The sequence below is a fragment of the Alosa sapidissima genome, chromosome 15, assembly GCF_018492685.1.
Source record: "Alosa sapidissima isolate fAloSap1 chromosome 15, fAloSap1.pri, whole genome shotgun sequence".
Classification (NCBI taxonomy): Eukaryota; Metazoa; Chordata; class Actinopteri; order Clupeiformes; family Clupeidae; genus Alosa; species Alosa sapidissima.
In genome coordinates, this window is record NC_055971.1 from 15548069 (window position 1) to 15575717 (window position 27649).

General features: G+C 43.2%; 3 protein-coding genes across 4 annotated transcripts in view; 2 read left to right on the plus strand and 1 right to left on the minus strand.

Moving 5' to 3' along the window:
* Positions 1-3821, plus strand: part of LOC121683671 (interleukin-1 receptor accessory protein) — a 17177-nt gene extending 13356 nt beyond the window's left edge. The window contains exon 12 of the mRNA XM_042063406.1: positions 2812-3821. Within this exon, the coding sequence (XP_041919340.1) occupies positions 2812-3236 (425 nt within the window). The 3' untranslated portion in view covers positions 3237-3821. The remainder of the gene's footprint in view (positions 1-2811) is intronic.
* Positions 757-27349, minus strand: fzd4 (frizzled class receptor 4). Of its 2 annotated transcripts, XR_006022871.1 has the most exons (4): positions 26719-27349; positions 22611-25360; positions 5684-5696; positions 757-761 (listed from the first exon to the last, which is right to left on the minus strand). XR_006022871.1 is itself a non-coding variant. In XM_042063407.1 (2 exons), the coding sequence occupies exons 1-2, from the start codon at positions 26974-26976 to the stop codon at positions 24026-24028; spliced, it is 1593 nt and encodes a 530-aa protein (XP_041919341.1). In that variant the 5' UTR covers positions 26977-27349; the 3' UTR covers positions 22475-24025. The 2 variants fall into 2 exon arrangements, 1 of the variants encoding a protein (XP_041919341.1); XM_042063407.1 differs by lacking the exons at positions 757-761; positions 5684-5696 and having other exon boundaries at positions 22475-25360.
* LOC121683674 lies at positions 15093-20288 on the plus strand. The gene is made up of 8 exons (XM_042063408.1): positions 15093-15164; positions 15718-15740; positions 16071-16114; positions 16921-17223; positions 18090-18365; positions 18526-18651; positions 18786-18819; positions 19533-20288. Exons 1-8 carry the CDS (start codon positions 15150-15152, stop codon positions 19606-19608), a joined length of 897 nt encoding a protein of 298 aa, XP_041919342.1. The 5' UTR covers positions 15093-15149; the 3' UTR covers positions 19609-20288.
* Positions 27350-27649: the final 300 nt, after the last annotated feature.

Sequence of the window (27649 nt, forward strand, 5' to 3'; positions counted from 1 at the left end):
GTCTCTCTGTCTGTCTGTCGGTCTGCCTGTCTGTCTGTCTGTTGGTTTGTGTGTCTGTCTGTCTGTCGGTCTGCCTGTCTGTCTGTCAGTCTGTCTGTCGGTCTGCCTTTCTGTCTGCCTCTCTGTCTGTCGGTCTGTCTGTCTGTCTGTCTTGGCGAACTAATAAGTCATTCTGTGAGGGGGAATTTGTGATGTGTCTCAGATATTTTTGTTGTTTGCTACTCATTTCTGAGAAAGATAATTTTTAGCATCTACCAATTGTCTCACTTTACAGCTTTTCTCAGTCGCTTTGGTGCTTTTCTCACATCACTATTAACATTTGCACAGCAGTTAGTGCAATTCTCAAAACAATTAGTGCAAACTGCAAAACCTAGTGGATGACCTGCAAAAGCACGTCACTTGCTCAAAATGGATAGTCCATTCCTCAAAAGCAGGTATTCATGTCAATGAAACTGTCAGTGTCATCAAAATTAGAAGTCTTGACACCATCGTTTATGAACAAGACAGTCAAATGGCTTTGTCATAGCCTGGGTGTTCCCATGCTGCCTTGCGCGCGATTTGATTCACGCTGCTAAGGCAGCCTGGAGACCATGGAGCAAATTTTCGCCTGAGATAGGGAACCAATCACAGAACAGGGGGGAAAGCAAGACGATGATGAGCTATGCACAGACGCATTTGATAGACATCCGTGGCACCCAATAAACGGATCTGGGCATTTTTTTCAAATACGAGAAAATTAACGTTTGGTTCCCAGACCACGTCTCATTGAGAAGTGGTGGCGCTAGCCAGGCTAGCTTTGTCATGTTTTCATTATGACAGTTCTCTCAGTGTTTTCCAATGCAAAAAAAGGTCAGAACTCGGTGACACTACCTGAACATGCTCAAGACAGCACTATACAGCACTTGCACAGCCATTTGAAAACTACAGTAAAGTTACACATTGCTGTAGTTAGGTGAGTAAGTGAGTACAAGACACTGAATATGTACATTTTTACTGTATGCTCTTTGCAATTCTAAAGCATTGTGACAGAATTTGATAACTAGTTCAACAATTTTGTATGTAATGACTCAAGCAATGAAATGAAGACTATTAGTTTTATTTGGAACGACTATTCAGCATTCATAAGTATAGTTCATTTTGACTGACATGACATAAGCAAATGATAATGTTAAAAAACAGCAGAGAATTGTATGAAAGCAACTGATACATGTCCAAAAGTATTTGCAATTTGTTCAGAGGAAGGAGAAATTGCTACTATGATGTGCACAAATGACTAAATGTTGTGGAGGTTGAACTAATAGTTATGAGAATTTTCATTCTGATCTGAAAAAAGCACCAAAGAAAAACTGTAAATGGAAAAGGGAAGAGCTATTTAAACTATAACCCTATGTCTTATTAGGCGTAGGGCTATAAGTCACTGTTGCTGTTGTAGGCCTAGTGTGGGCATCTCTTTTGTTGTGCGGCTCTTTTGAGTGTGGATTTTTTTTTGTCTCTTCATGCTGGACTGGTTAGTCACCCCTGCTCCAGGGTGACCATTTGTCTGGCACAGATCTGTTCCTTAGGCTGCTGCTAATCTGGGTGCCCTGAGTGTGTGTGTGTGTGTGTGTGTGTGTGTGTGTGTGTGTGTGTGTGTGTGTGTGTGTGTGTGTGTGTGTGTGCATGCTTTTGTAGGTGATGGTGAAATTAATTGTTAAAGTAGTTTGTTTCCATTAATAGTGGTATTGATTATCTGACCGGTGTGGTGGTCTTAAAACTGTATGCTTTGTGTGTGCGTGTGAGTGAGAGTACAGTATGTGTGTACTTACTTGTGATGATAATAGAGTAAAAACGTCCTTTCACAATAGATCTGTTTAGTAAGAGGTATCTTTAATTGGTGTAGTGCAGTGTATGTTTGTGTAAGATCATATATGTGAGTTGTGAGTTTGTATTTACATGTGTGTCACTTTAAACTGATGAAATGCTTGGTTATACGGTTAGCAACAATGTGTTAGCAATGCACCAGTGTACTGAGACTAGTGGGCATTGAAATTAGCATGCTAGCATACTCACAGTTTGGAAAAATAAAGTGAGACAAAATAGGAGGAAAGTGAAGGGATGTTTGCTAGTTGGTGTGCGTGTGTTTCTTTTTAATTGGTCTACATATTTCAGGCTTGTTTTTATATGAAAAGCAACCTTATACACACACACACCAGAGTGTACATCACTGTGCAAAGGTTTTCAGCACATTTTGAATGGTGCTGGATGGAAGTGAGGATGTTTTCATAAGATTTTTTATAAATAAATCACAACATAGAGTGCATCCAAACGAATGTTTGAAATTCTAAATATAAAGACACGCAGTATAAAGAGAAGTTTCTTAAGAACTTCAGAAAAGTCTAAAACTTAGACTTAGTACTGTATGCATTGTAGATGTGTATATTTATTTCTGTGGTCTGTCCATGTAAAAGGTGTGGGTGCTGAATAGCAAGACTGGTGTTATGGATCAAATAATATGAACCATCAGTATGAGTCTTCTTCAATACAGTTGAATTACAAATTTATTTAAAAGCCACACCTTATATGTATGTGTAAAATAGGATGTGAGTGTGAATGTATGTGCGTGTGTGTGTGCGTGTGCTCGTGCGTGTGTGCGCGTGCGTGTATGTGTGTGTGTGTGTGTGTATGTATGTGAGTGTGCGCTTGCACGTGTGTGTGTACGTATGTGTGTGTGTGTGTGTGTGTGTGTGTAAGAGAGAGAGAGAGAGAGAGAGAGAGAGAGAGAGAGAGAAAGTGTGATTCCACATTTGTAACCCAACCTCCCCCTCTTTTCAGCCATAACCGATGAGACTCTGTCTTTCGTGAATGCCTGCCGGCGCCAGATAGTGGTGGTGAGCCCCGAGCGGGAGGTGAAGGGCACCCAGGCCATGCTGGAGCTGCGGGCCGGCCTGGACCGCATGGTGTCCGGCGGAGGCCTGCGGGTCATCCTGGTCCAGTACAAACGCATCAGCCGTGACAGTTGGGTGCGGGAGCTGAAGCGTGCACGTGGCGTTCTGGCGCTGGTGCGCTGGGAGGGCGAGCGCTCGCACGACCTCTCCTCGCGCTTCTGGAAACGCCTCCAGGTGGAGCTGCCCGTCAGGAGGGTCAAGGGGTCGTCGTCGCTGCCGCTGGAGTCAGTGACGACAGAGCAGAGCTCTGTGCCGCTGAAGAGCAAAGAGGCAGTGAAACACATAGGTGTCCTAAGCTGTCTAAAGACATGAAGTTGTGTGGTCGGGAGAGTTGAATAGGTGATCAGGCCCATAGAGTATTGCTAACCTGGCTCTGCCTGAGTGCTCATTTTCTCACTGGGATTACATCCTGGAATGCCTTTTAGCATTATTAGCGTTCGCTCAGCCACCAGGATGGCTTCAATCATTGACCAAAAGAGGTTGCCAAGTGCAGTGACATGGGGCGATGAGGAGGACACATGTAACTCCTCTGCTAGTCACCCTCCACTGGCTAACAGGTCAACACCAGCCTATGCTATGCTATGATTCAGTTCTACTAACCCTCACGGCCACATATTATTATTATTATTATTATTATTATTATTATTATTATTTGTCTTGTGTTTTGTTAGTGGTTATGGAAAAAAAAAATACAATGCTAAATGCAATGCTGTAACCATAACCATTTGCTCACTTACACTACATTAAAATGGCACTTTCCGTTCCTTTGCAAAATAATTTTGCACTCTTTTTCATTTTTATCTGTGTTCACAACATGTATTGTTTTCATGCTTGAATTTGTTTTTATGCTTCAATACTGTTTTTTTTTTATATTAAATTTGATATATTTTCCATACACTCAAGTCTTTCAAGATTTTGTTCATCTGTTTTCCTTACATCACTACCATTTTCATGAATATGTCCTACTGCAAATGTTTTCTCACGCTAGAGATTATTAGTCCACAAGGGCAGTTGTCTAATGGGAGAGACCTCTGGAGTCTTGCGCTTGTGTTCCTCTTGTTTAAAAGCCTAGACTGTAGAGGAAAGGATTATGTTCATGGACCTCCGATGAATACTTCTGGATTTGATTGTGTATCCAAGCATACTTTTTTCTGGGTTTGTACTACCTCTGATAGCTATCAATTCTAGAGTCCTATCAGGATTAATATCGCTAGTCTGTGATGCTCCTTCTCCAGAGTATGGCTAGTACCTGGTGATGTTGCATTCTGCTGGTAGGACCATGGAGGGCTTTGCTTTATGACCACGGCACCTTATTTTTGCCACGTTTGCACTAGCTCTCCATCTCAGTGATGAATTTATGATGAGTCCCATTCAGTAATAGCCTCTCTCCCGGACGCACTCGCACACCATTCACGGCGGTGAGCTTTGTGCGCTGAAGCAGATATTGTTGACGCACGGACATTTCAGCCTGCCGCTGAAAGCAAAAGGCGACAGATGGTAATTAAAATTGAGCTCCTTTTGAAGATTTCACCTGGCGGTCTAAAGCCTCTCCTGTCTGCCAGCACAGATACCGAGACAGAAATATTTGTGCAGATTCAAAAAGGGAGCCTCAGGAGTCACACAGTGCTTCAAGCTTTTGCTGGTTATGATGACAGGCTCAGTATTGAGCCTATGGCAATTCTCTCTAAAAGAAAAGCTTAATTTCTCTGAACAAATGCTGCAATGATTTCACAAAATTCTTGATGGTTTTATTTTGTGGTAGCCAGAACCGACCCATGGGAGGGGTCACGGAGAGATCACTTGTGTTGTGCCCATTTGTTTGTTGAATGTGATGGTGAATGGTGATGAATTAGACTTTATAATCAGTTCCAGAATTATTTCGGTAATTCATATCCAAAAAGGTTATCAGAATGACTATGATTAGTAAAAACCGCAAGGTAAGGTAATTGTTCATTTGGATATTTATATTTATGTATATAATTAGTTCCTCAAGATAAAAATGGTTGTCACTTGACGTGCTTTTATGCAGGATTTCAATCAGGCTGGCGGCTGCGAGCTCACCTTCAGTGTGGGCTGAGATATGGTCGCATAAGGTGATATCTTCAAAGGGGGAGGGGGGCTCTCTCTCCACCTGAGCCACTCTGGCCGCAGATGCAGAGACTGGCCCTTTCTGAGACTAGTTACTTTGCCCTCTCCCTAGCCACTGGCACTTTGCGCATTCACGTGGAGGGTCCGCCATATTGAGGACCATCCGAAACCAATTACTGTTAAGTTCAAGGGAACTTCATTTAGCTGCGTGGGTGCTTCCCATCCGAGTGTACTCCGTAACTGAGGGGGAGTGGGAATAGGGATTAGTTTTGGAAAGACCCACTGTGATCTGAAACTGCCCTAGAGCCTCAGTTCCCCTGGTGGATCGTGGGATAGGCTGTAATGTCCTAGTCAGCTCTGTGGTGGTCTGTGGCTTTGTTTGATGTTGAGGCCATGGTGAGGTGTGTGTGTCAGTTTCAGGTACTGGTTTGAGACTCACCACATGCAGAGTCTAGGCTGTTTCGTTTGGGACGGGTGTGTTGCGTCCTCTCGTGTCCTTTCTTTCTCGTGAATTTTCTCTCTTCGCTTAGATAGAACAAAGCATTTGTTCAGGTGTGTTTATGTCCCTAAATCTCTTTCTTACTCTGTCTCCCTCAATCATCCCTCCATCTCTCTCTCTCTCTCTCTCTCTCTCTCTCTCTCTCATCCTCACCCTCTCTTCCGCTCTCCACCGCTCCTCCGTCTCTCTTCTCTCCGCGCCACAGCCGACGCGGCGGAGGCCGTGCTCCACTGCATGCAGCGCAGCCGGCGTCTGCTGGTGGTGCTGAGCCCGGCCTACGTGCAGCCGCAGAGCCACAGCCTGCTGGAGTGCCACCTGGGCCTGTACCTGCACCAGACCCGCCAGGCGCAGCTGGTCACCGTCCGCTACCGCTCGCTCGGCGGCGCCCCCTGTGGCGAGGCAGTGCAACTGCGCCGCCTCTCCAGCAGCACCATGGCGTGGCGTGGCGAGCGGTCGGCGTCGCCCGGCTCGCGCTTCTGGAAGCTTCTGCGGCTGGCGCTGCCGGTGCGCCCGCTGGCGCTGGGGAAGAGGCTGATCGACAGCTCGTCCACGCACTCTGACCTGGCCGTGCTGGCCCGCCTTGGACACCAGGGGGCGCCAAATGCGGTTAGCGGGAGCAACAAGAAGAAACAGGTAAGAGGAGGAGGAGGAGGAGGAGGAAGGGGGGCGAGCAGAAAAAACCGATGGCAGTCTGAGAGCATGTGGAGACAGAGGCAGCTGGGAGCCAATGAGGGCTGCACAGTGTGTGTGAGCTTCAGGGAAACTCGGGCACCATTAGGTGGTGCTGTAGAGCCTGCGTGGAAGACACACCTCCATCAACCTACAGCCAATGGGATGCCTGGACTATCCACTGTAATCTGCCCTCTAACAGTAGTTGACCCCAGCAGCCAAGAGCTGTCACCTCAGCCTAGCAACGAGGACCAGGACAACAATAACAGCAACAGCAGCCAGAACTGTGAACTGAAAAATAGCCCTTGTTAACTGAATTTGGACCAGGTCTGGGAGCCCACTCAATCAGGACCCAATCCACTACGGGCTTCAGTTGATGCCTGGGAACCAACTGTTACCCTGAATGATGAACAAATAAGCCATGGACACACACTTATATTATTTTCAATGATGACTGAATTTTCTGCTGGATTTTTAAAATTAATTAATTAATCAGATTATTACTATTCAATAGCAAAAACTGTTGTTCCTTACCATGAAATGTTTTCAATAACTATTATTAATGATTAAATCATTTAGTTATTTCTCTCCTCATTTATGCTGCACAGCAGAACTGATCGATAGTTTTCACTAGATGTCACTGTAGGCCTAAGTAATCAAAGCAAAACACCTCTGCCTGAGAAAAGATGCATCGCACAATTTGGAACACTGGTGGTACTATCAACCAATGAGGAAGCGAAACATTGACAGTAATCAGAAAAGCAGACTGCCTGTGGTAGCTTGCCTGTGGTAGCTTGCCTATTTAGATGGCATGTTCTGAAGGAAAGGAAATTCGGTTAAACTAGAGTTATATAAGCAATCTCTGTGTGTGTGTGTGTGTGTGTGTGTGTGTCACTGCTAAATGTAATTTCATTTGTACCGTAATTTCCCAAATATTAGCTGCGGTTAATACAATGATTTTGCAAAACTTTTTCAGCTATGAGGTTAATACATAGGGGCAGTTCATATGGTATTAATATGTTGGTTTTTTTTTTTTTAACTTGCATAAAACACTCTCCTGCGGCGTATGTGGCTAATACACAGGAAATTACTGTGACGTAATGTTTCCAATGATACTTGATTGTGCATACCATCTGCAGAGACTTTCTAATGAGGAGACACAGCACTCAAAAAATCCTCCATAGAAATGCATGGGGTTAGTTTGTAACACCAATATGGCTGTTGTCTACACATATCTCGACATAACTTGAAGTCGACATTTGAATACATTGTGCCAATCATGTGCTGTGTTGTGAATACATTGGACCAGTCATGTGTTGTGATCTCACTGCTCGAGCAAGGTTGGTGTTGTGATGCCTTGTGCACACTTATTTCTGCCGAAATAGATACCTGATAAGTGCCCAAAAAGCGTTACAATATGGTGAAATTTGTGAATGTGAAATGTGGAATCTGTGAAATTTGTGAATTTCATCATAGGCAGACTTGGGACAGACATGGGCATAGACTGAGACTTGGGATGAGTTGACCTATAGGGCTAGGATGGTGTGTTGGTCACTGTGGTGGTAGGGCAGTCCTGGAAAATCCCTATCGCCACATCAAATACAAGAGTAAATTGTGCTACCACCAAATATCACCATGAAAACAAACATGCATGGTCCAGTCAGGAGGGACACAGACAGATGAGCTGTTGTATAGCCCATGTATGCTCATGGCAATAGTTAGTTAGTTAGTTTATTAGTTGTCCCCTTAGGGAAATTATTTTGCACAGGATGGCACATACATGGTCACAGACATAGGAATGACACATACAGACATACACATTACATACATCATATTACATACAGCATTTGACACAGACTTTTACATAAATTATTGGGGGTTTCATGGGAAAAACATACATTATTGCACTGCATATATTTATCTGTGGGGCTTTGTGTTGTTGGATTGGATTGCTAAGGGGATTAGGCTTCTGCTGAAGTAGGGTACATACTGTTCCCAAATTTATTAGAAACTAACATTGTGCCCACTGATGATGGTAGTGAGACGGTGAGGTGGTCAAATAAGCCATGGGAGCACACTTCCCACACTTACTCACTTCAACATATCTTCACAAGATGACTGAAAAGACATTCCTGAATACAATTTCCTGTCAGATTCTTTAAATGTAACTATTTCATAATGCATAATCTGCATCAAATGTGCAAAACGTTCTTTGCATATTTATAGTAAATCATAACTATAAATGATTGTTGACATTAATTGTTTTAATTGCTTCTCTCTCTATGGGATGTGACATAATGCTCACTAGATGTCATTCTTGGACCATGACAAATTGAAGAATAACATATTTGTTTGACATAATGTTTGCGATCCACAATTTGGAACATTAGTTGGACTAGAAGAGTAACCCACAATTATAATGTAATCAGGAAAATAGCCTGCCTGTGGTTCTGATTTATATGACGTGTTCTAAAGGAAGTAAAACTATGCTGAAGGTTAACGTAGAATTACGTGTTAGCAGACAGTGACCTTTAAGAGCAAAATTCCCATCGTTTTATGTTCTAAGTCACCTTCTGCTTGTAAATGCAAACAGAAATGCAGCACCAATTGATAGGGCACTGTGACATTATAAGGGGCTTTGTATGTGTTGACATTTCATTGTTTGTTTGTTTGTTTGTTTGTTTTACTGTGCATGAGTGTTTGTGTGTGTGTGTGTGTGTGTGTGTGTGTGTGTGTGTGTGTGTGTGTGTGTGTGTGTGTGTGTGTGTCATTTCTCTATCCATGATTGTCTGATTCTAAAGATTTTTTTAAATGTGAGGAGTTACCTCTACATCGACAATACTTTTAAATTACCTTGTGACTTGGAAATGATAAATTCCTATCGTTGAATATTTCATTGCAGGATTCATACCAGTGAGAAAAAGGTTCTTACCTGTCACACCACTACCATCTAGCCCTTGTGTCATAGGCACTATGTTTAACAGCATAGAAATCCCCCTAAATTATTTTTTAACTTGAAACTTCATGCAGCTATATGGCCCTGGATGTCTTGTATTCAGGTCCCAATTGCTTTTTTCAGCAATTTCCGGTCGATGATTCCCACCCTGGACTACCGGTACACATGAAACTTGGTGGGCATGCAGCTCCACCAGGCTGATAAACAAATAGAAGCTTTTGGTCTCTGGGGGGCACTTGCCCCCCGCACTGGTCATGCCGAAAACCAGTGGCCAAAAGCAGTTTTCGCAGAATAGCTCACTAACCATTGTGCCCAGCATTGCAACATTTTATTACCCTGGAAATCCAGAATTCTTGTGAGAGCACAATTTGAATTTGCTCAGCGAGTTACTCTGGCAATGAGTGATGATGCTCATTACCTATGCCCATGAAACCAAGCTGCACCATGTTGATGTCTGGAATCAGTCAGTAAACATTGGTTGTAGTGTTATCCAACTGCGTCGAAGTACGGAATCAGTCAGTAAACATTGGTCGTAGTCTTATCCAGTTGCGTCGATGTACGGAATTAGTTAGTAAACACTGGTCGTAGTGTTATCCAATTGTGTGCAGTGATATTTTCAAATGCATGCTTGGTCGAGTTGGGCCATTTTCATTACTCGTGGCTTGACCCTTTCTAGATTTCCGTGTCTGGGTTTCAAGGCTAACATTTTATGGCATGTTGATCTCAAGGAGGTTCATAACCACTCATTTGTAGTGTAGTGCCACCCAGTGAAAGACATATATGCAATCACCAATATCTTGTGGCAAAAAGGTGTGACCTGCTCAAAATGTGACACTACAACTCCTGGACGTATGCCACATTTTGTGAAATTATGTTCATAGGGGGCACTGCAATTTAAATATTTGGTTACACTTTACTTGAAGGTATCTACATCAGAGTGATCTGTCTTGAACGTGTCATAAACATTAGTCATAAATATTTATGACATAACGCTTCTGTCACTCGCTTCTGTCAAGTGTCATTCGGTTTTTCTCATGACACGATAGGGTTAGGGTTAGTGTCATTTGGTTTTTGTCATGATGAGTTAGGGTTAGGTTTAGTGTTAGGGTTATGATAATGTTACTTTTATGTAGATACTTTCAAGTAAAGTGTTACCAAATATTTATATATCTTAAGAACCACTTTGGCTAGGATTTTGGATGGTGTGCTTACACTTGGCCAAATCTGCTAACATATTCTTAAGTTTCATTAGGCTCGCTCAACAGAATGACTGCCAATGACCAATCAAAATTCAGCAGCTAAAACAATTTTGTGATGTTAAGGTTCAAAGTTAATTCAATTTGACAATCTGCATCACTACCACATCCTTCAAATGCATGTCAAATTTAATCAAATTCCATCCATAGCACCTACTGCAAATTACATTTTTTGTTACTACCTCAAGACTTGCATGAGTCAATATCTTGTGATTAAAAGGTTTGAAGTTCACGAAATGTGATGTGCTGAATCACCACCACTGTCTGGTGAGGGGCACTTGGTGTCACAATCCATCAATGTGCACACACACACACACACACACATACACACACACACACACACACACACACACACACACACACACACACACACACACACAAAGAGAAATGGAGAGAACACGGGAAATATCATGTAATATCATGTACCGCTACTCAATACATCTAGTTCTTACTTGATGTCAGAGAAACAAATAGTGATGTTCCCTCAAATCACTCAGGTTGTGTTGCCAGAGCAAAGAGCTTGGTAGTTAGATTAATCTTTATACCCCTCATGCTGACAATTAAACCAATAGTCAGAATGCTTTCAGATATAAACAGGACCGGTGTAACATTCCTTGTGCTGTAGGTAGGGGATTTCCCACCGTGGACAATCACCGATGGCATTGTTTTAATTGTCAGCATGAGGGGTCACCGTCTACATGTATGATTGATGTATTGTTGCCAGGCAAAATGACTCAGTCTAGACACTAGGAAAAAATGGGAACAAAAAGGCGTACTATTACAGTTACAGACTCCTCAGAAACGTACATTGTTTACTGTACGTCGATAGCCTACGTGTGAGGGAGATTCTTCCCACAGAGTGTGCTGTTGTGGGAGTTGCACTTTCAGTCTGTCTCTCCGCACACCTGCGGTGGGCGAATCCTCTGTCTACGTTGTTGGAGTCATTTTGCCTGGCAACAATACATCAATCATACATGTAGACGGTGACCCCTCATGCTGACAATTAAACCAATAGTCAGAATGCTTTCAGATATAAACAGGACAGGTGTAACATTCCTTGTGCTGTAGGTAGGGGATTTCCCACCGTGGACAATCAACAACCAAGTCCTCTTAATATTACACAACATTACACAGGATTCAGGCCGCAAGCGGACCTCATGTTGTACTCAGGATCCGTAGGCTGAATGCCCTACCAAAGTAACAGAAACAAAATCACCAACAAAGCAACCTTTGTGCACAAATATCAATATCACCAACAGAGCTGCATTCAAGCATGGAGTCTGGTGTTATCAAGCAGGTACTGTACCTCCCTTTATCTGTGTTTTGTTGAATTAGGCCCACGCCCACACACACACACACACACACACACATACACGCACACACACACACGTACATGCACACGCACACACACACACACACACACACACAAACTATGTGTACTATGTGTGCATACTTTCACTTTCCTGTTACTTTTCCAGATTTTCCATACTATGGTTTTGATTAGATCTTTGACATTTACGCAGCCCTCATATCATATACTAATAACTATTTGTGTATTGCCAGCATATGGTGGGGGGGCGGGGGGGGGGGATTTCCTTTATAAGCCACAAGATTCACTTGTCTTTCTGGACACTGCAGTGACATGGAGTTGAAAATGAACATATAGAAAATGAATGTGAGAAAGTGCAAAAATACCCTACAGACACAACAGCATTTGTGCACACAGGCACTTGCTTGCACCCTCTAGAGCTTTTATTTTATCACAGCTATGTATCAGCTTACTGTATATCCTTGCTTATGTGTTTACTGATGAACTGATGAATTCATGGTCTCTATGCATCCCAAGGAAAGGTATATCACAGTAAATGATAGCTCATAGACATCTTGTTCATAGCATAAACATACATCTACACAATGCCTATACATGACAAGCATATTTACATACTTTAATTTTAAATTAAGTATGAAATACATTCCTGAAGAGGAGTGAATAATGACTGGATGATGGCAGCTTTGTCGGCTGAGGTGGAAATTCCCATGGCCTTCCACAAACACAAACCCTCTCTCACCTCCCCCGCACTTCTTGAAAATGCCTGCACTTTGCAAGAAGAAGACAGGGAGACTACAGAGAAACGAGAGTGCGGCATTCCAAAGGACGTCCTGCATGACAGCGGATCGTTAAGGGATGCGCTCCAGCAGGTTACTAAGAGCTGTCACCTATTGTAATTTTACAATTGTCAAAACATGGGTTAGATATTAACCAGTATGGGTTAGACATTAACTAATTGGAGGAAACACATACTACTTTACTCTGGCACCGAACCTGTGCCAGAACCATTCAACATTCAGGCACTGGCTCAGGTATCACCCCCACATTAGATAAGGCACTTTAGATAAGGCACTTTAGGTTGTCCCTTGCTGAGGTAGACTTCCCATACTACATATAAGAAACTTCTTCCCCTTTGGACAGAGGTATCAGTGAATGTCTAAATGAAAGCCACCAGAGAGATTTCACACATGGATCCCGAACACCTGGGTTTGTTAACTTTTTGTGTGCACACTCACTCCTCTATAACAATAAAGTACTATGACTTCTCTGATCCTATATAGAAGTTCATAATCCTTTAGTTTTCATGAAGTGATGGTGTTTGTCCACGCTGAGTTGCCTAAATTTGAGAGCCTGTGCATCTCTGTCAGTACCTTAATAATCTGATCTATGACATACATGTGTACTAATACTACTACAAAAGTATTTCTGTAGCCTGCATGAGTACTATATTTTCTATGTTTGTAATCCACATAATGGGTTATTCTGTGTGAATTCAACACAAAACTATTGACTTCGACACCATGGTCTCAGATTTGTTAGTTCAATCAGTCTCCCATGTCTTATGGCCTTCATACGAAAATTTCAGCCTGATTTCTTATTTTGTCTTATATACCTTTTCAGTTATGAAGAGACACAGCCTAAAACAATGCACAGTCAGGTGGGTCAGGTGCTAGACTAGTAAGTGCTCTGCAGTCAAAATCACTTGAGAACAAAAATGCATTTTTCCAGTTGTGACAAAAATATCCAACTATTAGGACATCAATGTTAGTGACAGTAATTCCAATGTGAGATTAGAAATCGACACATTATTACCTCAGTCCGCACATTTCTGCCAACAAATATGATTTCGTCAAGAGAGGAGAGTAATATTTGAATAAGTGGTTTATGAGTAAGTGGTGCACATGAGACACTGGCATTATGTACGGTAAATAAAATATAACTTGGGAGCATATACTGGTGTTGCGGACTTTTTTCTCTCTCTTTCATCGTAAGTGTTTTTGTCCAGCACCCAGGATCAGATTTGGATGTGCGTGCGTTTTATCCTCTTTAGCATTCTGTGCCATTTTCTATAGGCTGTCTATCCATAATTGAAAAAGGCAAATCTCAGCAACAAAAGAAGATATCAGAATGGAATCACCACGGTAGAAAGAAAAAACAATATTCTAGCATTTGGTAGGCCAAACTGGGAACAGTGGCCTCTGAAGTAGTCACAGTGCAATTTCAGGAGAAAAAGCCTAGAAATTGCCCAACCCAGAACAGGTTAACGTCATTGATGTCATGATCTTGATTGGTCGACCAAATGAACCAGTTTTGGAGAGAGCTATATTTAGCTACAACTGCTGTCGATAACAAATTTGAGACATGCCTCCACAGCATAGTGCAACTCCCACAACAGCACACTCTGTGGGAAGAATCTCCCTCACACGTAGGCTATCGACGTACAGTAAACAATGTACATTTCTGAGGAGTCTGTAACTGTAATAGTACGCCTTTTTGTTCCCATTTTTTCCTAGTGTCTAGACTGAGTCATTTTGCCTGGCAACAATACATCAATCATACATGTAGACAGTGACAACAGCATTGTTTGGGTGATGTGGGAAGAAAAGAGAAAGAAAGAAGCTTGTTGAGTCTAGGTGATATAGCCCGACAAAAATCCATGTCCATGACTATCTGTCCAAAGGGAGTGGGCCTAGCCTCTCTCTCTCTCCCTTTGTGTGTGTGTGTGTGTGTGTGTGTGTGTGTGCGCGCGCGCGTTGACCACTATTTGTGCACTTCACCATGACCAGGACAGGCTGTTGATTGATAGGACGAGGATGGTGTGTTTCACTGTGGTGGTAAGGCAGTCCTGGTGTCTTCTGAGAATGCAGAAAATCCCTAAAAAAAAAAACCCAGGTCTAATATCAAACAGAAGAGGAAACTACTGCCCTTAAATATTACCATGGCAACAATATGGTTCAGCCAGGAGACAGACACACATTGCTAAAAATAAATGTTTCATAGACAGTAAAATAATCTAAACTCTCTGTCTCTCTCCCTTTCAGGCACACGTACGCAGCCAATCCTTTCCATTTGTTTTTTGTGGTTTGTTTCACTTGCTATAGAGGCTAATCAAAAAGAACATTTGCCAAACGTTATTTCACCACTACGACACTTGCTTTAAGGCAAACTACGAATGAAAGCGAATACTGACTGGTGTTGGGCTAGGCGCCTTGTCATGTTATTAGGTGTAACAGACTATTAACTAGCTAAATTACAGAATTTTGAACGACTGACTGCTTGGCAGAGTCAGAGTCGTCCGTCAGTGTCAAACAACCCCGAATAAATCCACGCCCCTCTCCTAGTCTACTCCTCCCTTCTACGCGTTCAAAATCAACTTCACACATTCGAAAACATGATTACACCTTTCAGTCTCAGCATGTGAGGAGACATGGCGACAACTCCGGTAAGAGCTTCTCTGTTTTTTGCCCTCATATGAATTTTAGTAGGCTATACTGTCCTGAAACTGTTGGATTGTGGTCACTTTAGAGTGAGGTTTGTGGCTTCTGGTGTTCTTTCATTATATCAACATTGGTTTTTATGAATTGATGATCGATACTCCTGATTCATAAACCCTGATAGAAATTATGCAATAACGCAATAGGACAATTAGAGGCGCAAGTTGAATTAACTTTTTATAATTTCACCTGTCATTCACACATCAATATAAACCCCACGTGGGCTGTTTGCTGTATATATTTAGTGTGCGTTTTTGGAAGTCGCTAGGAAACATGATTATAGACCGAAACCATTGGAATACAATAAGGAAATTCTGTAACATTGGACCGGGTATGGGATTTTCCTTGTTTCTCACATGAGTCGAGCGAGGACAAAATGACCTCATCTACAGTAGGTGTGGCCGCGAGGTTTGTTTGTTTTTTTTGTGATTAGTTAGGTTATCATTATTCTGGGAATGTTTATTTAAATAGTAGGCTAATCTCACATTGTTTTTTTTACAGATATGTGCGCAGCTGCTTGGCCTGTAAGTATTGAAGTATTGAAGTCTTGAAGTATTGTAGTCTTGAATTTCCCCTGGGGATCAATAAAGTATCTATCTATCTATCTATCTATCTATCTATCTATCTATTAGAATAGACACTATCCTATCCTAGCCATGTTTACCTTAGGGTACTCCATTGTTAGTGTTACTGGTCAGACTTGTTAGAAACCATAGAGAATGTGAAATGTACAGATATGGTGTAAGGTGGTGGACTATTATTGCAGAGACTGTGTGGATGTTTAAACCCATCTGTTACTGTTTTGTATTATTTGAGTGTACTTCGTGTGTTTAATATGAGCACATGTTCTGCAGGTCTGCTGCCATATTGTCACTGCTGAGGCCTTATGGATGTGAAGGTATACACCATACTGTTGCAGCTCTCTGTTTTCTGTTATGTTTTCTTTCTCTGTTTCTCTCTTTGTATTAATATAATTTATTGTACATGTGTGATACTGACACACACACACACACACACACACACACACACACACACACACACACACACACACACACATACCCTTAATGCCCCTTTCTCACTTTTCTTATCACCAAAATAAGAGTATGAGTCACACATGGGAATCCCCCTGTATTCTGCCAATAAGGCGCAGCTACTCTCTGCTGGCTACTTTAGCCCGCATACCAGTTTGCAGTAAACTTGAAAGATATTGAAAGTTTAACCTGGGCTGACCTATTTAATCAGCACATGCATCTGCCCAGCTAGCCATTATGTCAGGAGAGTGTTTGGCCCACAATACACGGAAAGCATTGGCTTATTCTCCCCAAAAGCATGAAGAAGGACTGTGGAGGAGGCAGTGATTTTTTTATTCTGTGGGTTGCCTTGGGTGATGTAGGAAGCCTTAGAACCTGCTAAATGCCTGCTGAGGTGCTAGAGTTGTTTTCTTATGGCAGTATCATAGTGCTTATCAGAACAATCAAATTTAGAGTAAACTGTGTAGGTACACTATTACTTGGCTGACAAAAATACGTACACACAGACAGACAGACAGACACGCACGCACACACACACACGCACACACACACACACACACACACACACACACACACATAGACACACTTACATAATACTCACACTCACAAAGACACCTGCACACTTAATCCATTAGTATCATGCATAACTCTTGTGACCCATGTTTTGACCCAGTTGTAACCCGGTATGCAGAGGTTGGGGGCAGAGTGTCGCTGGATTGTGAAATCGACCATCATTTTAGGTACTTGTACTGGCAGAAGAAAACAGAACTTTCAGCGATGTTCGTCAATGGCCTAACCAATGCAAACGAGTTGACCATCCTTCCTGAGTACATCAACCGCTCCAGGGTGTATGAAAAAAATGGAACTCTGGAGCTTTGGGATGTGAAGCTGTCAGATACTATGCATTACACATGTGACATAGTCCCCGAAGGTGGCATGGCTTCCACGTTATGCACCTACCACCTAATTGTAACAGGTGAGGCACTGTATTTTAAAATTGAAAAGGTAAAAACTGTGGTTTAAAATGTCAAACTCTGTATTACAACATATTAGGAATAACATTCATATAGACAAGCATATGAGATTGTGAATTGGGACCTAGAGCAATGCCTTGCATCCTCTCTATTCTACAGAACCTGCTTTGAAATAGTGTTCTGATGTTTAGTCAATATTTGAAGAAGGAAGTCTGGATTAGGAAACTCATTCCAAAGAGTATTTTCATCCCCTCTGTAGACCTGTCTGTCCAGATTTTGTTTGTGTGTGTTATCGACAATGCTGTTAGTGACAGTACTGAATGTATGTGTGTGTGTGTGTGTGTGTGTGTGTGTGTGTGTGTGTGTGTGTGTGTGTGTGGTGTGTGTGTGTGTGTGTTTTAATGATTGTGGACTGTGTTCTGAGTAATGTGCATGTGTAGGTGTGGGGAGATAGTTATTGTTGAGACCTCCAACCTCTCTCTATATAAAAATGGGGAAATGAAACCTGCCTGTCGCACACACCATATGAGAAAAGCGGATGTCAGAGCAACAGAGACACACGTCAAATCCGCCCAACCCCCCCCCCCCCACGCCCACACATCCACTCATTACCCCCTTCCTCTCTCTCCCACAATGTCGTATTCAAATGGTTAAAGGGTTTTTATTAGCATCAGCAGAATGCTGTTTACATTCTTGCCAAACCTCTCTCTCTCTCTCTCTCCCTCTCTCTCTCTCTCTCTCTCTAGTCTCTCTGTCTTTCTCTGTTTATGTTATTGGCAAACCCCTGTTCACACTGTTCACATTCTTTACACAACTCTCCCAATGTTTTACCTCTCTCTCTGTCTGTCTGTCTGACTCTCTACCACAGCCGAATACACACAGCCTGTCTTGACGACACACTCCAGTGACGATGGCCACCTCAATGTGACCTGTTCCTCCTGGGGAGGGTCTCCCCGCGATGACCCTCAGTGGCGGGTGTTCGGTGAGCCCAACTCCACTGGCCTATGGAAGCCGATGTCGGCCGCACTCCAGGATCCGACGGACCTCTATTGGAACGTGACCAGTACCCTCACCCTGATCTGCACCCAGAAACTCCGCATCTCTTGTGCCATTGGGAACGTCACATCAGAGGAGCTTGAGATCTGTGAGTGTCAGTCTGTTTTGGGTGATATAAAAAAAGAATGGCACCACTGTGTTTCTTCCCACCTTCTTTTGAGTTTAGCCAGCTACATCTCTGAATCATTTTTTTTATTTGTCCTTCCTTCTTTTATTTCCTTCTCTCCATTTCCTGTTCTGGTGTGCAGGCACACAATTATTTCCCTTCCCTCTGAATGTGATCGTTGCGATTGGGGTTGTGGCTGTCTTGGCGCTGGGCATGCTTCTGTGCGCTATTGCGCAGCTCCTGAAGAGGTTTTGCCGGGACTCCAATGGTAAGCCAGCTCATCCGAATTATCTAACGGAGCCATCTGCATGGCCACCGCAGCTCATATGATTGTTACCCTGGCAATCTCGCCAACGTGTGTCACCGAGACTCTGACGCTTGTGCTTTTGTTTCGTCATTCAGGGCAACGTGCACGTGTAGAAGAAATGCCTTTGCAGTAAGTTCAATGATCTGCGACAGCCTGGGGCAACTTTAACCACGTCAGTGGTAGCATCAGAGAATGTGTGTATGATCAGTGAGGTGTATGGATGACTGTAAACGACTACGATATGTCGTTTACTATTTTGGAGGAACTTTCTGCTGAAGCCAGGGTGACTCACTGTCATAGCTAATAATGGTGGTCCTCTACTCATTAACCCATGACCTAGGGGTATTGCTTTTACTACCTAGGCTCCTCATTCTTAGAACTCAGGTTCTTCAAAAAGTAGCAGGAGTCTCTTTTGACTCCACATGAAAGTTTTAATTGTACTAAGTGTTTTGAGACCATGGTCAATGGTGAAACTGCGCTTTAAAAAACAATATATTAAAATTAAATCGGCTGTAAAAGTGGCAAAGCTTCAGCTAGGGCCACGCTAGAATAACTTATGGTTGAGAGAATAGAGTGCTCCATGGCCCTAGGCAGTAAGAATGCCTCCCATGCCAACAAAACTTGTTGGTGACCCCATGAATATCAGTAGGACATTTTTACTCTTGACCTCATAGTTAGTACAAACACATTTGACAATAGCCAAGAGGATGATACCTGGCAAAGTAACATGTTAGCTTCCTCCTTTAACCTGTCATAGTTTATCTAGCCCTTTCATTTAGGAGGACTGCCCACAGTAATTCCTTACACAACATCAGGTGATCATGTTTCCCTCATCTTCTCAGGACCACACCTGACCCTGCCAGTTCAGAAGAGACAAGCTTCAGTTCACATGTGGAAGGTCCGCGCGAGCCAGTTTGATTGGTGGAAAGCAGCGGTCCATCCACTCTGCCCAGTGTTGTGTCCCTTTGCGCGTTGGACTCAATGGGAAAGGAAATGCTGACCCCTGGTGGTGGACAGATGCACTCCAGGGGGCAGATCCCTCCGCACTCCTCACTGACATATGCAGGCTGTGCTGTGTACGACGAGAGATGTCTCTCATGATTGGGATCGCCAATCAACATGAAGTACTCAGCGGTGTCATTCTCAGGCATTCACTCTCAGCAGGTGAGAGATCATGTAGATGTCTCATCACCCGTTCCTGAACCTGTCGATGCACTAATGACGTTAAAGCATACAGTACTGGAGACTGTTTCAAGAAACTGTATTAAGCTGCACTTTTCCTAGACTTTATGAACTGTCATGCCTATAAATTCTTGCCCTAAAAGAATATTGGAATATTTTGATACAATATAAAGTAATATATTATGCTTTTTGCCTTTGATATGCAATGACTCAATGAGTCTTAAAAAAAGACAAATATGTAGAACGTGAAATGTTTCTTGTACTTTTGTTCAAAAAAAGTTTTCAATGGACATGTTGATCCGTCTTCATTTTCTTGCTATATTTTTGTATGCATAAATGTTATTTAATTACATTAACTTATTTTTTTCTTATTTTGTGTGACCAAATTTGTTTGAAATAAATCGATTTGATGTGCACTTGTGGTCGATGATTGGATGACAGCATTCCACAGAGCTAGATGCTAGAAGTTTATGTAAAGTAATACGTCAATAATGTATTACTTGATACATTATTAAAACACTAAAATACATACTTACTCACTGCTAACGAACTTAGTAGTGTACAGATGAGTGTTCATGGAGGCAGAAAACTTTACTTGCAGTTGTTAACCACAAATGGTATCACTGACATTTAGTTCAAAATGTCCATAATATATAGTACTGTGCAAAAGTTTTAGGCACCTATTTGTTGTTTTAGCAATATTATGATGACCATATATGTTGATTTCTCATTGTTTTTATTGTAATTCAACCAGAAGATACAGGGAATATAAAAACAGGTTCAGGTTGTCTTCTGCATCCATTCGATTGGTTGTTTTTGCAGTTTTATAATGACCAATCACGCAAGGGGGAAGCTGAAGCCAGTTAGTACTGGTACTGGTTCTGACAAATTTTGGTATCAGTGGGAAGATGACGACACTTTGTCAGATCGAAAATCTCATTGAAAAGCTACAGCTGGAAGAGTTCATTGCTCACCTAAAGGGGACAAAGCATGACCAAAGATTTCTATTCAAAGAGCCTTGATGTGGCAAGCTGACACTATTCCCACCTGAGAATACAATAAAGAAGGTCACTAGAGATGTACAGTATGGGTAACACTTTACTTGGCAGTATCAACATAAAAGTGACATGGCACTGTTGTGAACACGTGACACTGTCATGACACATGAAACCTAACCCTAAACCTAACCTCTAACCCTAACCATAATCCTTACCCTAAACCTAACCCTAATCCTAACCTTAACAAAAAACGAATGTCACTTAATAACAGAAGCATTATGTCATAAACGTTTATGACTTGTTTATGACACGTTCATGACAGTGTCATGTCACTCTTATGTCGACACTGTCAAGTAAAGTGTAACTGTATGTTTCAGGTGGCTCTTCCACTTTGTGCCATGCCAACATGTTCTTGACACGGCAGCACCAGTTTTAGGGTGGGCCACGGTCAACTCAAAATTTTATGTGTATTTAAATACTGTGTACATACACTATATTGGGTATTGGGTTGCCTTGACTCGCATATGAATTTATGTGACATCCCATTCTTAATCCATAGGGTTTAATATGATGTAAGTACTCCCTTAGCAGCTATAGCAGCTTCAACTCTTCTGGGAAGGCTTTCCACAAGGTTTAAGAGTGTGTTTATGGGAATTTGACCATTCTTCCAGAAACGCATTTGTGAGGTCGCACACTGATGTTGGATGAGAAGGCCTGGCTCTCAGTCTCCGCTCTAATTCATCCCAAAGGTGTTCTACAGTATAGGGTTGAGGTCAGGACTGTGCAGGTCTGTCAAGTTCATCCACACCCTTCTCGTCCAACATCAGCAATATAGTGTATTTCTTGTGTTTTCTGGTCATATTCTAATTAAGAGTGAGAGTGAGAAATAAACAATATGGTCCTTATGGCATTACTGAAGCAAAACATGTAAGGTGCCTAAGACTATTGGACAGTACTGTATGCTGAAGTTTAAATGCACAATTAGCAGACACTTTTATCCAACTCAACTCACCATATTGAACACAGTATATGTGTGATACATGTGTAATACATTTTTCTTCTGGTAAAAAACAAAAACACATGGTCTGTTCTCATGTCTCATGGCACTATTGTTTGAGCAACAGTTGCATTATACACTTTGCATTTACTCGAGCACATTTACAGAAAATTACTTCAGATAGATTACAAGGACCTTTTAAAGCAGCACGATGGAAGAAGTGACATCTATGGCCCTTAAAGTCATTATCCAACGCCATTTAGCATAAAAGACTGTACCCAATCAGAAGGGTCATGATCCTACCCGATTAACAATGGGTCATAGTGTTCTGGGCACCATTGGGCAATGTCAGAGGCTTCATTCTCCGCATCATAAGCCAGAATCAGAATGAGTTTGACTCTATTATTTTAAAGAAAATAAATTGGGTTGCTTTAATTAGTTCTATTTTATTTAATGTGACCTTCTTCACTACTCTGAAAGGTCACTATAAATGCCAGATCTTTTATAGGCCTCATTCTCTATCACTCGCCGTCAAAGCATCTCACACGGACACACACACACACACACACACACACACACACACCTCAGAAAGCAAACACACAATACCTCAGGTTTAACACCAACGTTTAATTTCTCATCTTCTGATACAAAAAACATTCTTAAATAACAAACTTGCTTTTTAGTATTTTGGAGTTTGTACAAAGATAAATTAGCATTTTATAATACATTAATAACAAAAATACCTGTTCCTTTACAAATCCACTGTAAAAAGTACTTCATAGTGTCTAGTGTCTCAGGCTTTGCTTCTTCCAACAGCATAGTTGTCCTAGGCACTTTTTTTTCGAAATGCAAAAACACATTTCTTCTACATTCATAACTTCATAGAGGCAGTGGAAGCCACTGTAGATTGTCTAGCCACTTGGAGGTGGGAGGTTGGTCGGCTGAACATACAACAAAATCTGGTTTGTCTACTCATACTAGATACTCATACGCCTAAAGAACTCATTAGCTTCAGTCACACTTGTTGGGAATTCACTAAAATTAACTTCTAAAATTAACTTCTGCTGCCTTGCCCACCCTCTCTCAGATTGTGTGGGTGTATGTCCATGATTTGTGTTTGCAAATAGTGTTTTGTGTGTTTGTGATGGTCTGTGTTACAGGGACCATGTCCCACGTCTTTTTCCATAAGACTATCTGAAGACTATAAATGATAAATTTACATGGGAGAATACAGAAAACAAAAGTTCATCATTCTTTATGGGAATAGGGGTTTATCAAGAGCACCGCCTAAACTGGGAATCTCAGGAAGCAATGAAAGTCATCAGGGTGACTCCTGTGACCAAAACAAGAGGTAAATTCGTCCTGTTTGCAGAGTAGTGAAAGGCCTACATTTCCCAGGTGCCTTTGTGTCACAACAATTACCATAGTTTGAAACAAGTAGCACCAGACATTTCTGACTACACCAAAAGTAATCATGATCAAGGCACTTCTACTGTAATAACCATTTCCATAGAAAATATTTCATAGTGCATTTTTTTCTCTTCTCAGTTAGGCTGCACTGGATTTATTTAGCATAGTCATCTGCAAGTCTTCAGCGCTTTGACCATCCAGTGTACAAAGAATCTCACAAAAACACCTTAATCAACACCATAGAGGCCAGGGGATCAGAACCAAAAGGACGCCGCTACATACTCAGTTCCCCACTGCTGCTTCACCGTCACCCATCTACACAGTGACCACAAGGGGGCACTGTTGGCTTTCTGGCTGCAGCCAGTGAGCCTCTCAGAGTACAGCGCAAGGAGCTATCTTAGGTATCCCCTGACTGAGTGATCTCCACTCAGACACCTCCTCAGTCCAGCTCTCTTAGCTAGAGAGTCCGAAATATTCTTCCCAGAGCCTCCCGGGTATGTTACATCTGTACAATCCGTAGAGCCAGCGACTGAGCATTTAAACCAGGAGCACTCAGTCCTCAGTCCTGTGTCTTGCATCTAAGTCGCTCACGACCACTTGATCTCCCAAGAGAGACATGCCACCTGTCCATGTGTCTCAGTCTAATTTTGGGTTTTGTTCCTCTGGGTCCCAGTCTTGGCCCCTGTCTTCTCTCTCTCATTTAATCTCTCTCTCTCTCTCTCTCTCTCTTCGTGCGTCTCTGCCGTCCTCACACTACCGTCTCGTTCCCCTTGACCGGCTTGACCCAGCCGTTGCCCGTCCGCTTGCCCCTCTTTGTCCTGCTCGAAGTCACCAGGCGGTTGGAGCACTTCTGCCAGGTGTGCAGCGTCTTGGCCGACCAGATCCACATGCCCGAGGTGATGCCCACCAACAGCGACATGAAGATGCGCAGCATCTCGGCCGCCATGTAGGAGTCGCGCGCCGACTGCTTGAAGTCGGCCCAGTTGGAGATCTCGTAGAAGTAGCAGGCGATGACGCAGGACGCCGGCACCATGTAGAGCACCGAGAAGACGCCGATCTTCACCATGAGCCGCTCCAGCTTGTCCGTCTTGGTGCCGTCCTTCTGGAGGTTGGAGCGGATCTTGAAGAGCGCCACCAGGCCCGCCGCGATGAAAAGCGTGCCGATGACCAGGTAGGTGAAGAGCGGCGCCACCACGAACCCGGTCAGCGCGTCCAGGTGCTGGTTGCCCACGTAACAGAGGCCCGTCAGGTCGTCGGCGTCCACCAGCCGCATGATAAGAATGACGATGGTCTTAACGGCCGGGATGGCCCAAGCTGCGATGTGGAAGTAGGAGCTGTGCATCTCTATGGCCTCGTGGCCCCACTTGAGCCCGGCGGCCAGGAACCAGGTGAGTGTGAGGATGACCCACCAGATAGAGCTGGCCATGCCGAAGAAGTACATGAGGAGGAAGACGATGGCGCAGCCCGTGTTCTTGAGGCCCTCCTGGACCAGAATGGGCACGGCTGCCTCCTCCAGGTCGCAGGAGATGCGCTCGCGGCCCACCGTCAGCCGCACCACGAACGCCACGCTGTAGATGTTGTAGCACATGCTCAGGAAGATGATGGGCCGCTCCGGGTAGGAGAAGCGTGACGAGTCCACCAGGAAGGTGAGCACGGTGAAGGTGGTCGAGACGAAGCAGAGCACAGCCCACGCCGCCATCCACACATCCGTGAACACCTTGGCCTGCCGCCTGTACAGCCCGGCGTCGTAGCCGCACTGGAGGGCGCAACTGTGGCTTCGCTTGACCCAGGCGTACTGGTCGGGGGCCGAGCCCAGTGTCTGGCACTCCTCCTCCATGGGCGGGTGGGTGCGGATGGTGTGGTATGGCCCGTCGTCCTCCGCCGGACCCTCCATGCACATGTGGTTCTGGTCGTTCTGGGGCGGAAACAGGCTGCAGTTTAGCACCTCGGGCCACACGAAGCCGAACTCTTTCAGCACCGGCAGGCACTTGCGCTTGACGGACAGGCACATGCTGCCGCAGGGGCCAATAGGGATGGGGACTTTATCTGTGCACATAGGGACGTAGACCGAGCACAGGAAAAACTGATGGGAGAAAGGGAGGAAGAAAGAAAGGGAAAAGGTTTGTGAGAGATTAAATACCATATAATGCAGTGCAATCAATTACCATACAAAAGCTAACACAGTAAACTAAAGCCCTAAAGCAACAAAAGCACATTTAACTTATGGAGAGCAATGGGATGACAATGGTGCTACTGGGTATTTGATTTGTTTCAGGAATGATGTGAACACAATGACAGTTTTTGAATGATGCCTGAATGCCTTATTCAAGCAGGTCCTCAGATGACAAAATAGAGGAGAAGTTGCAAAAAAGCTTGTAAATGTAAAATAATAGTGAGATGTCCTTGAGTTAGCGCTAGAGATTCGACTGAGTCAAGTGTCCATACACATTTTTGCAACTGTCTACAATAAATGATGAACGGTTAACCTACACAAAGTAAAGGATTTGATGCACACTGAAAACAGTAAACATTTTGTTTTCAGTGTGCATAAAGAAAAACATCTGTGATGTATATGCGCTTGTCAGTATTTTCAAACTATTGTAGTTTTATTAACTTGATGTAAATGTTACAAATTCTTACTAAGAAAAATATAAATAAAATAGCACCGTCTTGTCGATAACATTACACGTAGCCTAATCAATAAATCACAAAGCAGGGCAAAATACGTTTTTGTTATAGAAACTTATGAATGGGGTTTCTGATGAAAAGCAGTCCACATTGGGCTCTGTGATGTTTGAAAGCTCTCGATGGGTGGGATCTTTTTTGTTTTCTGCTTGTGGAGGGAAATGTCAGATTTTCGCTGCGGTCACAAATGCGCTTACTCGCAACCACTAAAAGGACATTATAACACAATCTTGGTTGTCGGCGACTCTAAGCTACTACTGTTCAGACACAATGAGGTCTGGGACAATTTTAGCTTTTGCTATGTAGTGATAGTGGTATTTCAGCAGTTAGACGTCCTAACGCTCCACTGAAACAAACACCTAAATAATCAGCTGTCTATTTAGACTAACGTGATATTAACAATAGCCTACGTGGTAAATAAACGTGATCTCTCTTACTAAATTAACCACACGTTTTTTGTTCTCGGCTGTCGGCACTTACGATAGTCTGAGATGGCGCAGAGAGATTGCCAGCAGTTTGACTAACAAATTTTGAGCGTATCCCCTTTACCTGTGTTGAGCTAAGCGTACAAATCGCTGACTTGTTCGAAAGTGACCAGTGTAGCCTACACACGGCAACATCCGCGTAACACGATAATCCTAATGTAATATTTGCAGTTGTGTAGGTTAATGTCATGTGGTCAGAGCTCGCAGAGAGCAGCAAACTGGCGGAATCGAGAGTTTCAGTAGCCTGGCTGGACAAGTATGTCTTGCTAACCTTTAGTTGACTCGAACACCCGTACTGTATCAGTGGGCTGAAAGTGGTGAGTTGCAGTTCTGCGTCGGACTGGAGCACATTGCCGACCAAATTGGGCATCTTCGTTACATTGTATCCCAAGTCCTGACACATAGAGATCCGGATGGGATCGCAGGTCATTTCTTCTTCATCCCCAAATGTGTGCGCAACTCCCAGCTGGCTGAGAATCACAGACATGGACAAAAACACCACAATATCCAAACAAGAATTCCACCGCATGATTGCGTTTGTTTTAAATCCCCTTGTAAGATATGTCTCTTAGATTCCGACTAAATTCGCTTCGCAGTGTTTTCAAGAAATTAACCCGTGCCCGAGCCGCTGGGTGGGGAACTGACCACAAAAAGTAACTTGACTTGCACGCCCTCTGTCAGTTTTTCCCACAATTAAGTGAATAATCAATGTCCTCATTCGATAATGCAGTTAACTAAGTTGAACGAGATGCATCGTCCTTAAAAAAATAGATGTCCCCCTTTGCAAAACGTAACAAGCAGACCAGTGCTCAGAGGAACCCTCTAGTGTGTCTTCGTTTTGCTGAGACCTCTGGTCCCGCACTCTCCGGTGACGCTGATCGTTGCGGCTGGGCAGTGAACGCGGTTTCTGGACAGCCTCCGCAGCCTAGTTTGGTAAAGAGGGAGCCGTGTTGGTTTCTCACGTCGCCGATCCACCAATGGGATGCAGTGCGATCGAATAAGGGCGGTACCTTAGTGGCTCAAAACAGATTTAGCTCTCTGCTCTAGCGCTGGCCCAGCATCGGTTGCAGACCGGTGCGAGGTCTGTGGCGACTTGAAAACCAGCACTTATTCGAAATATGGGCATGTTTACCTTTTATTTTTAGTGTCAGTGGAGGGCATTAATCTACTTCTACGACAATTTAATTTGAAGTCATGCACCA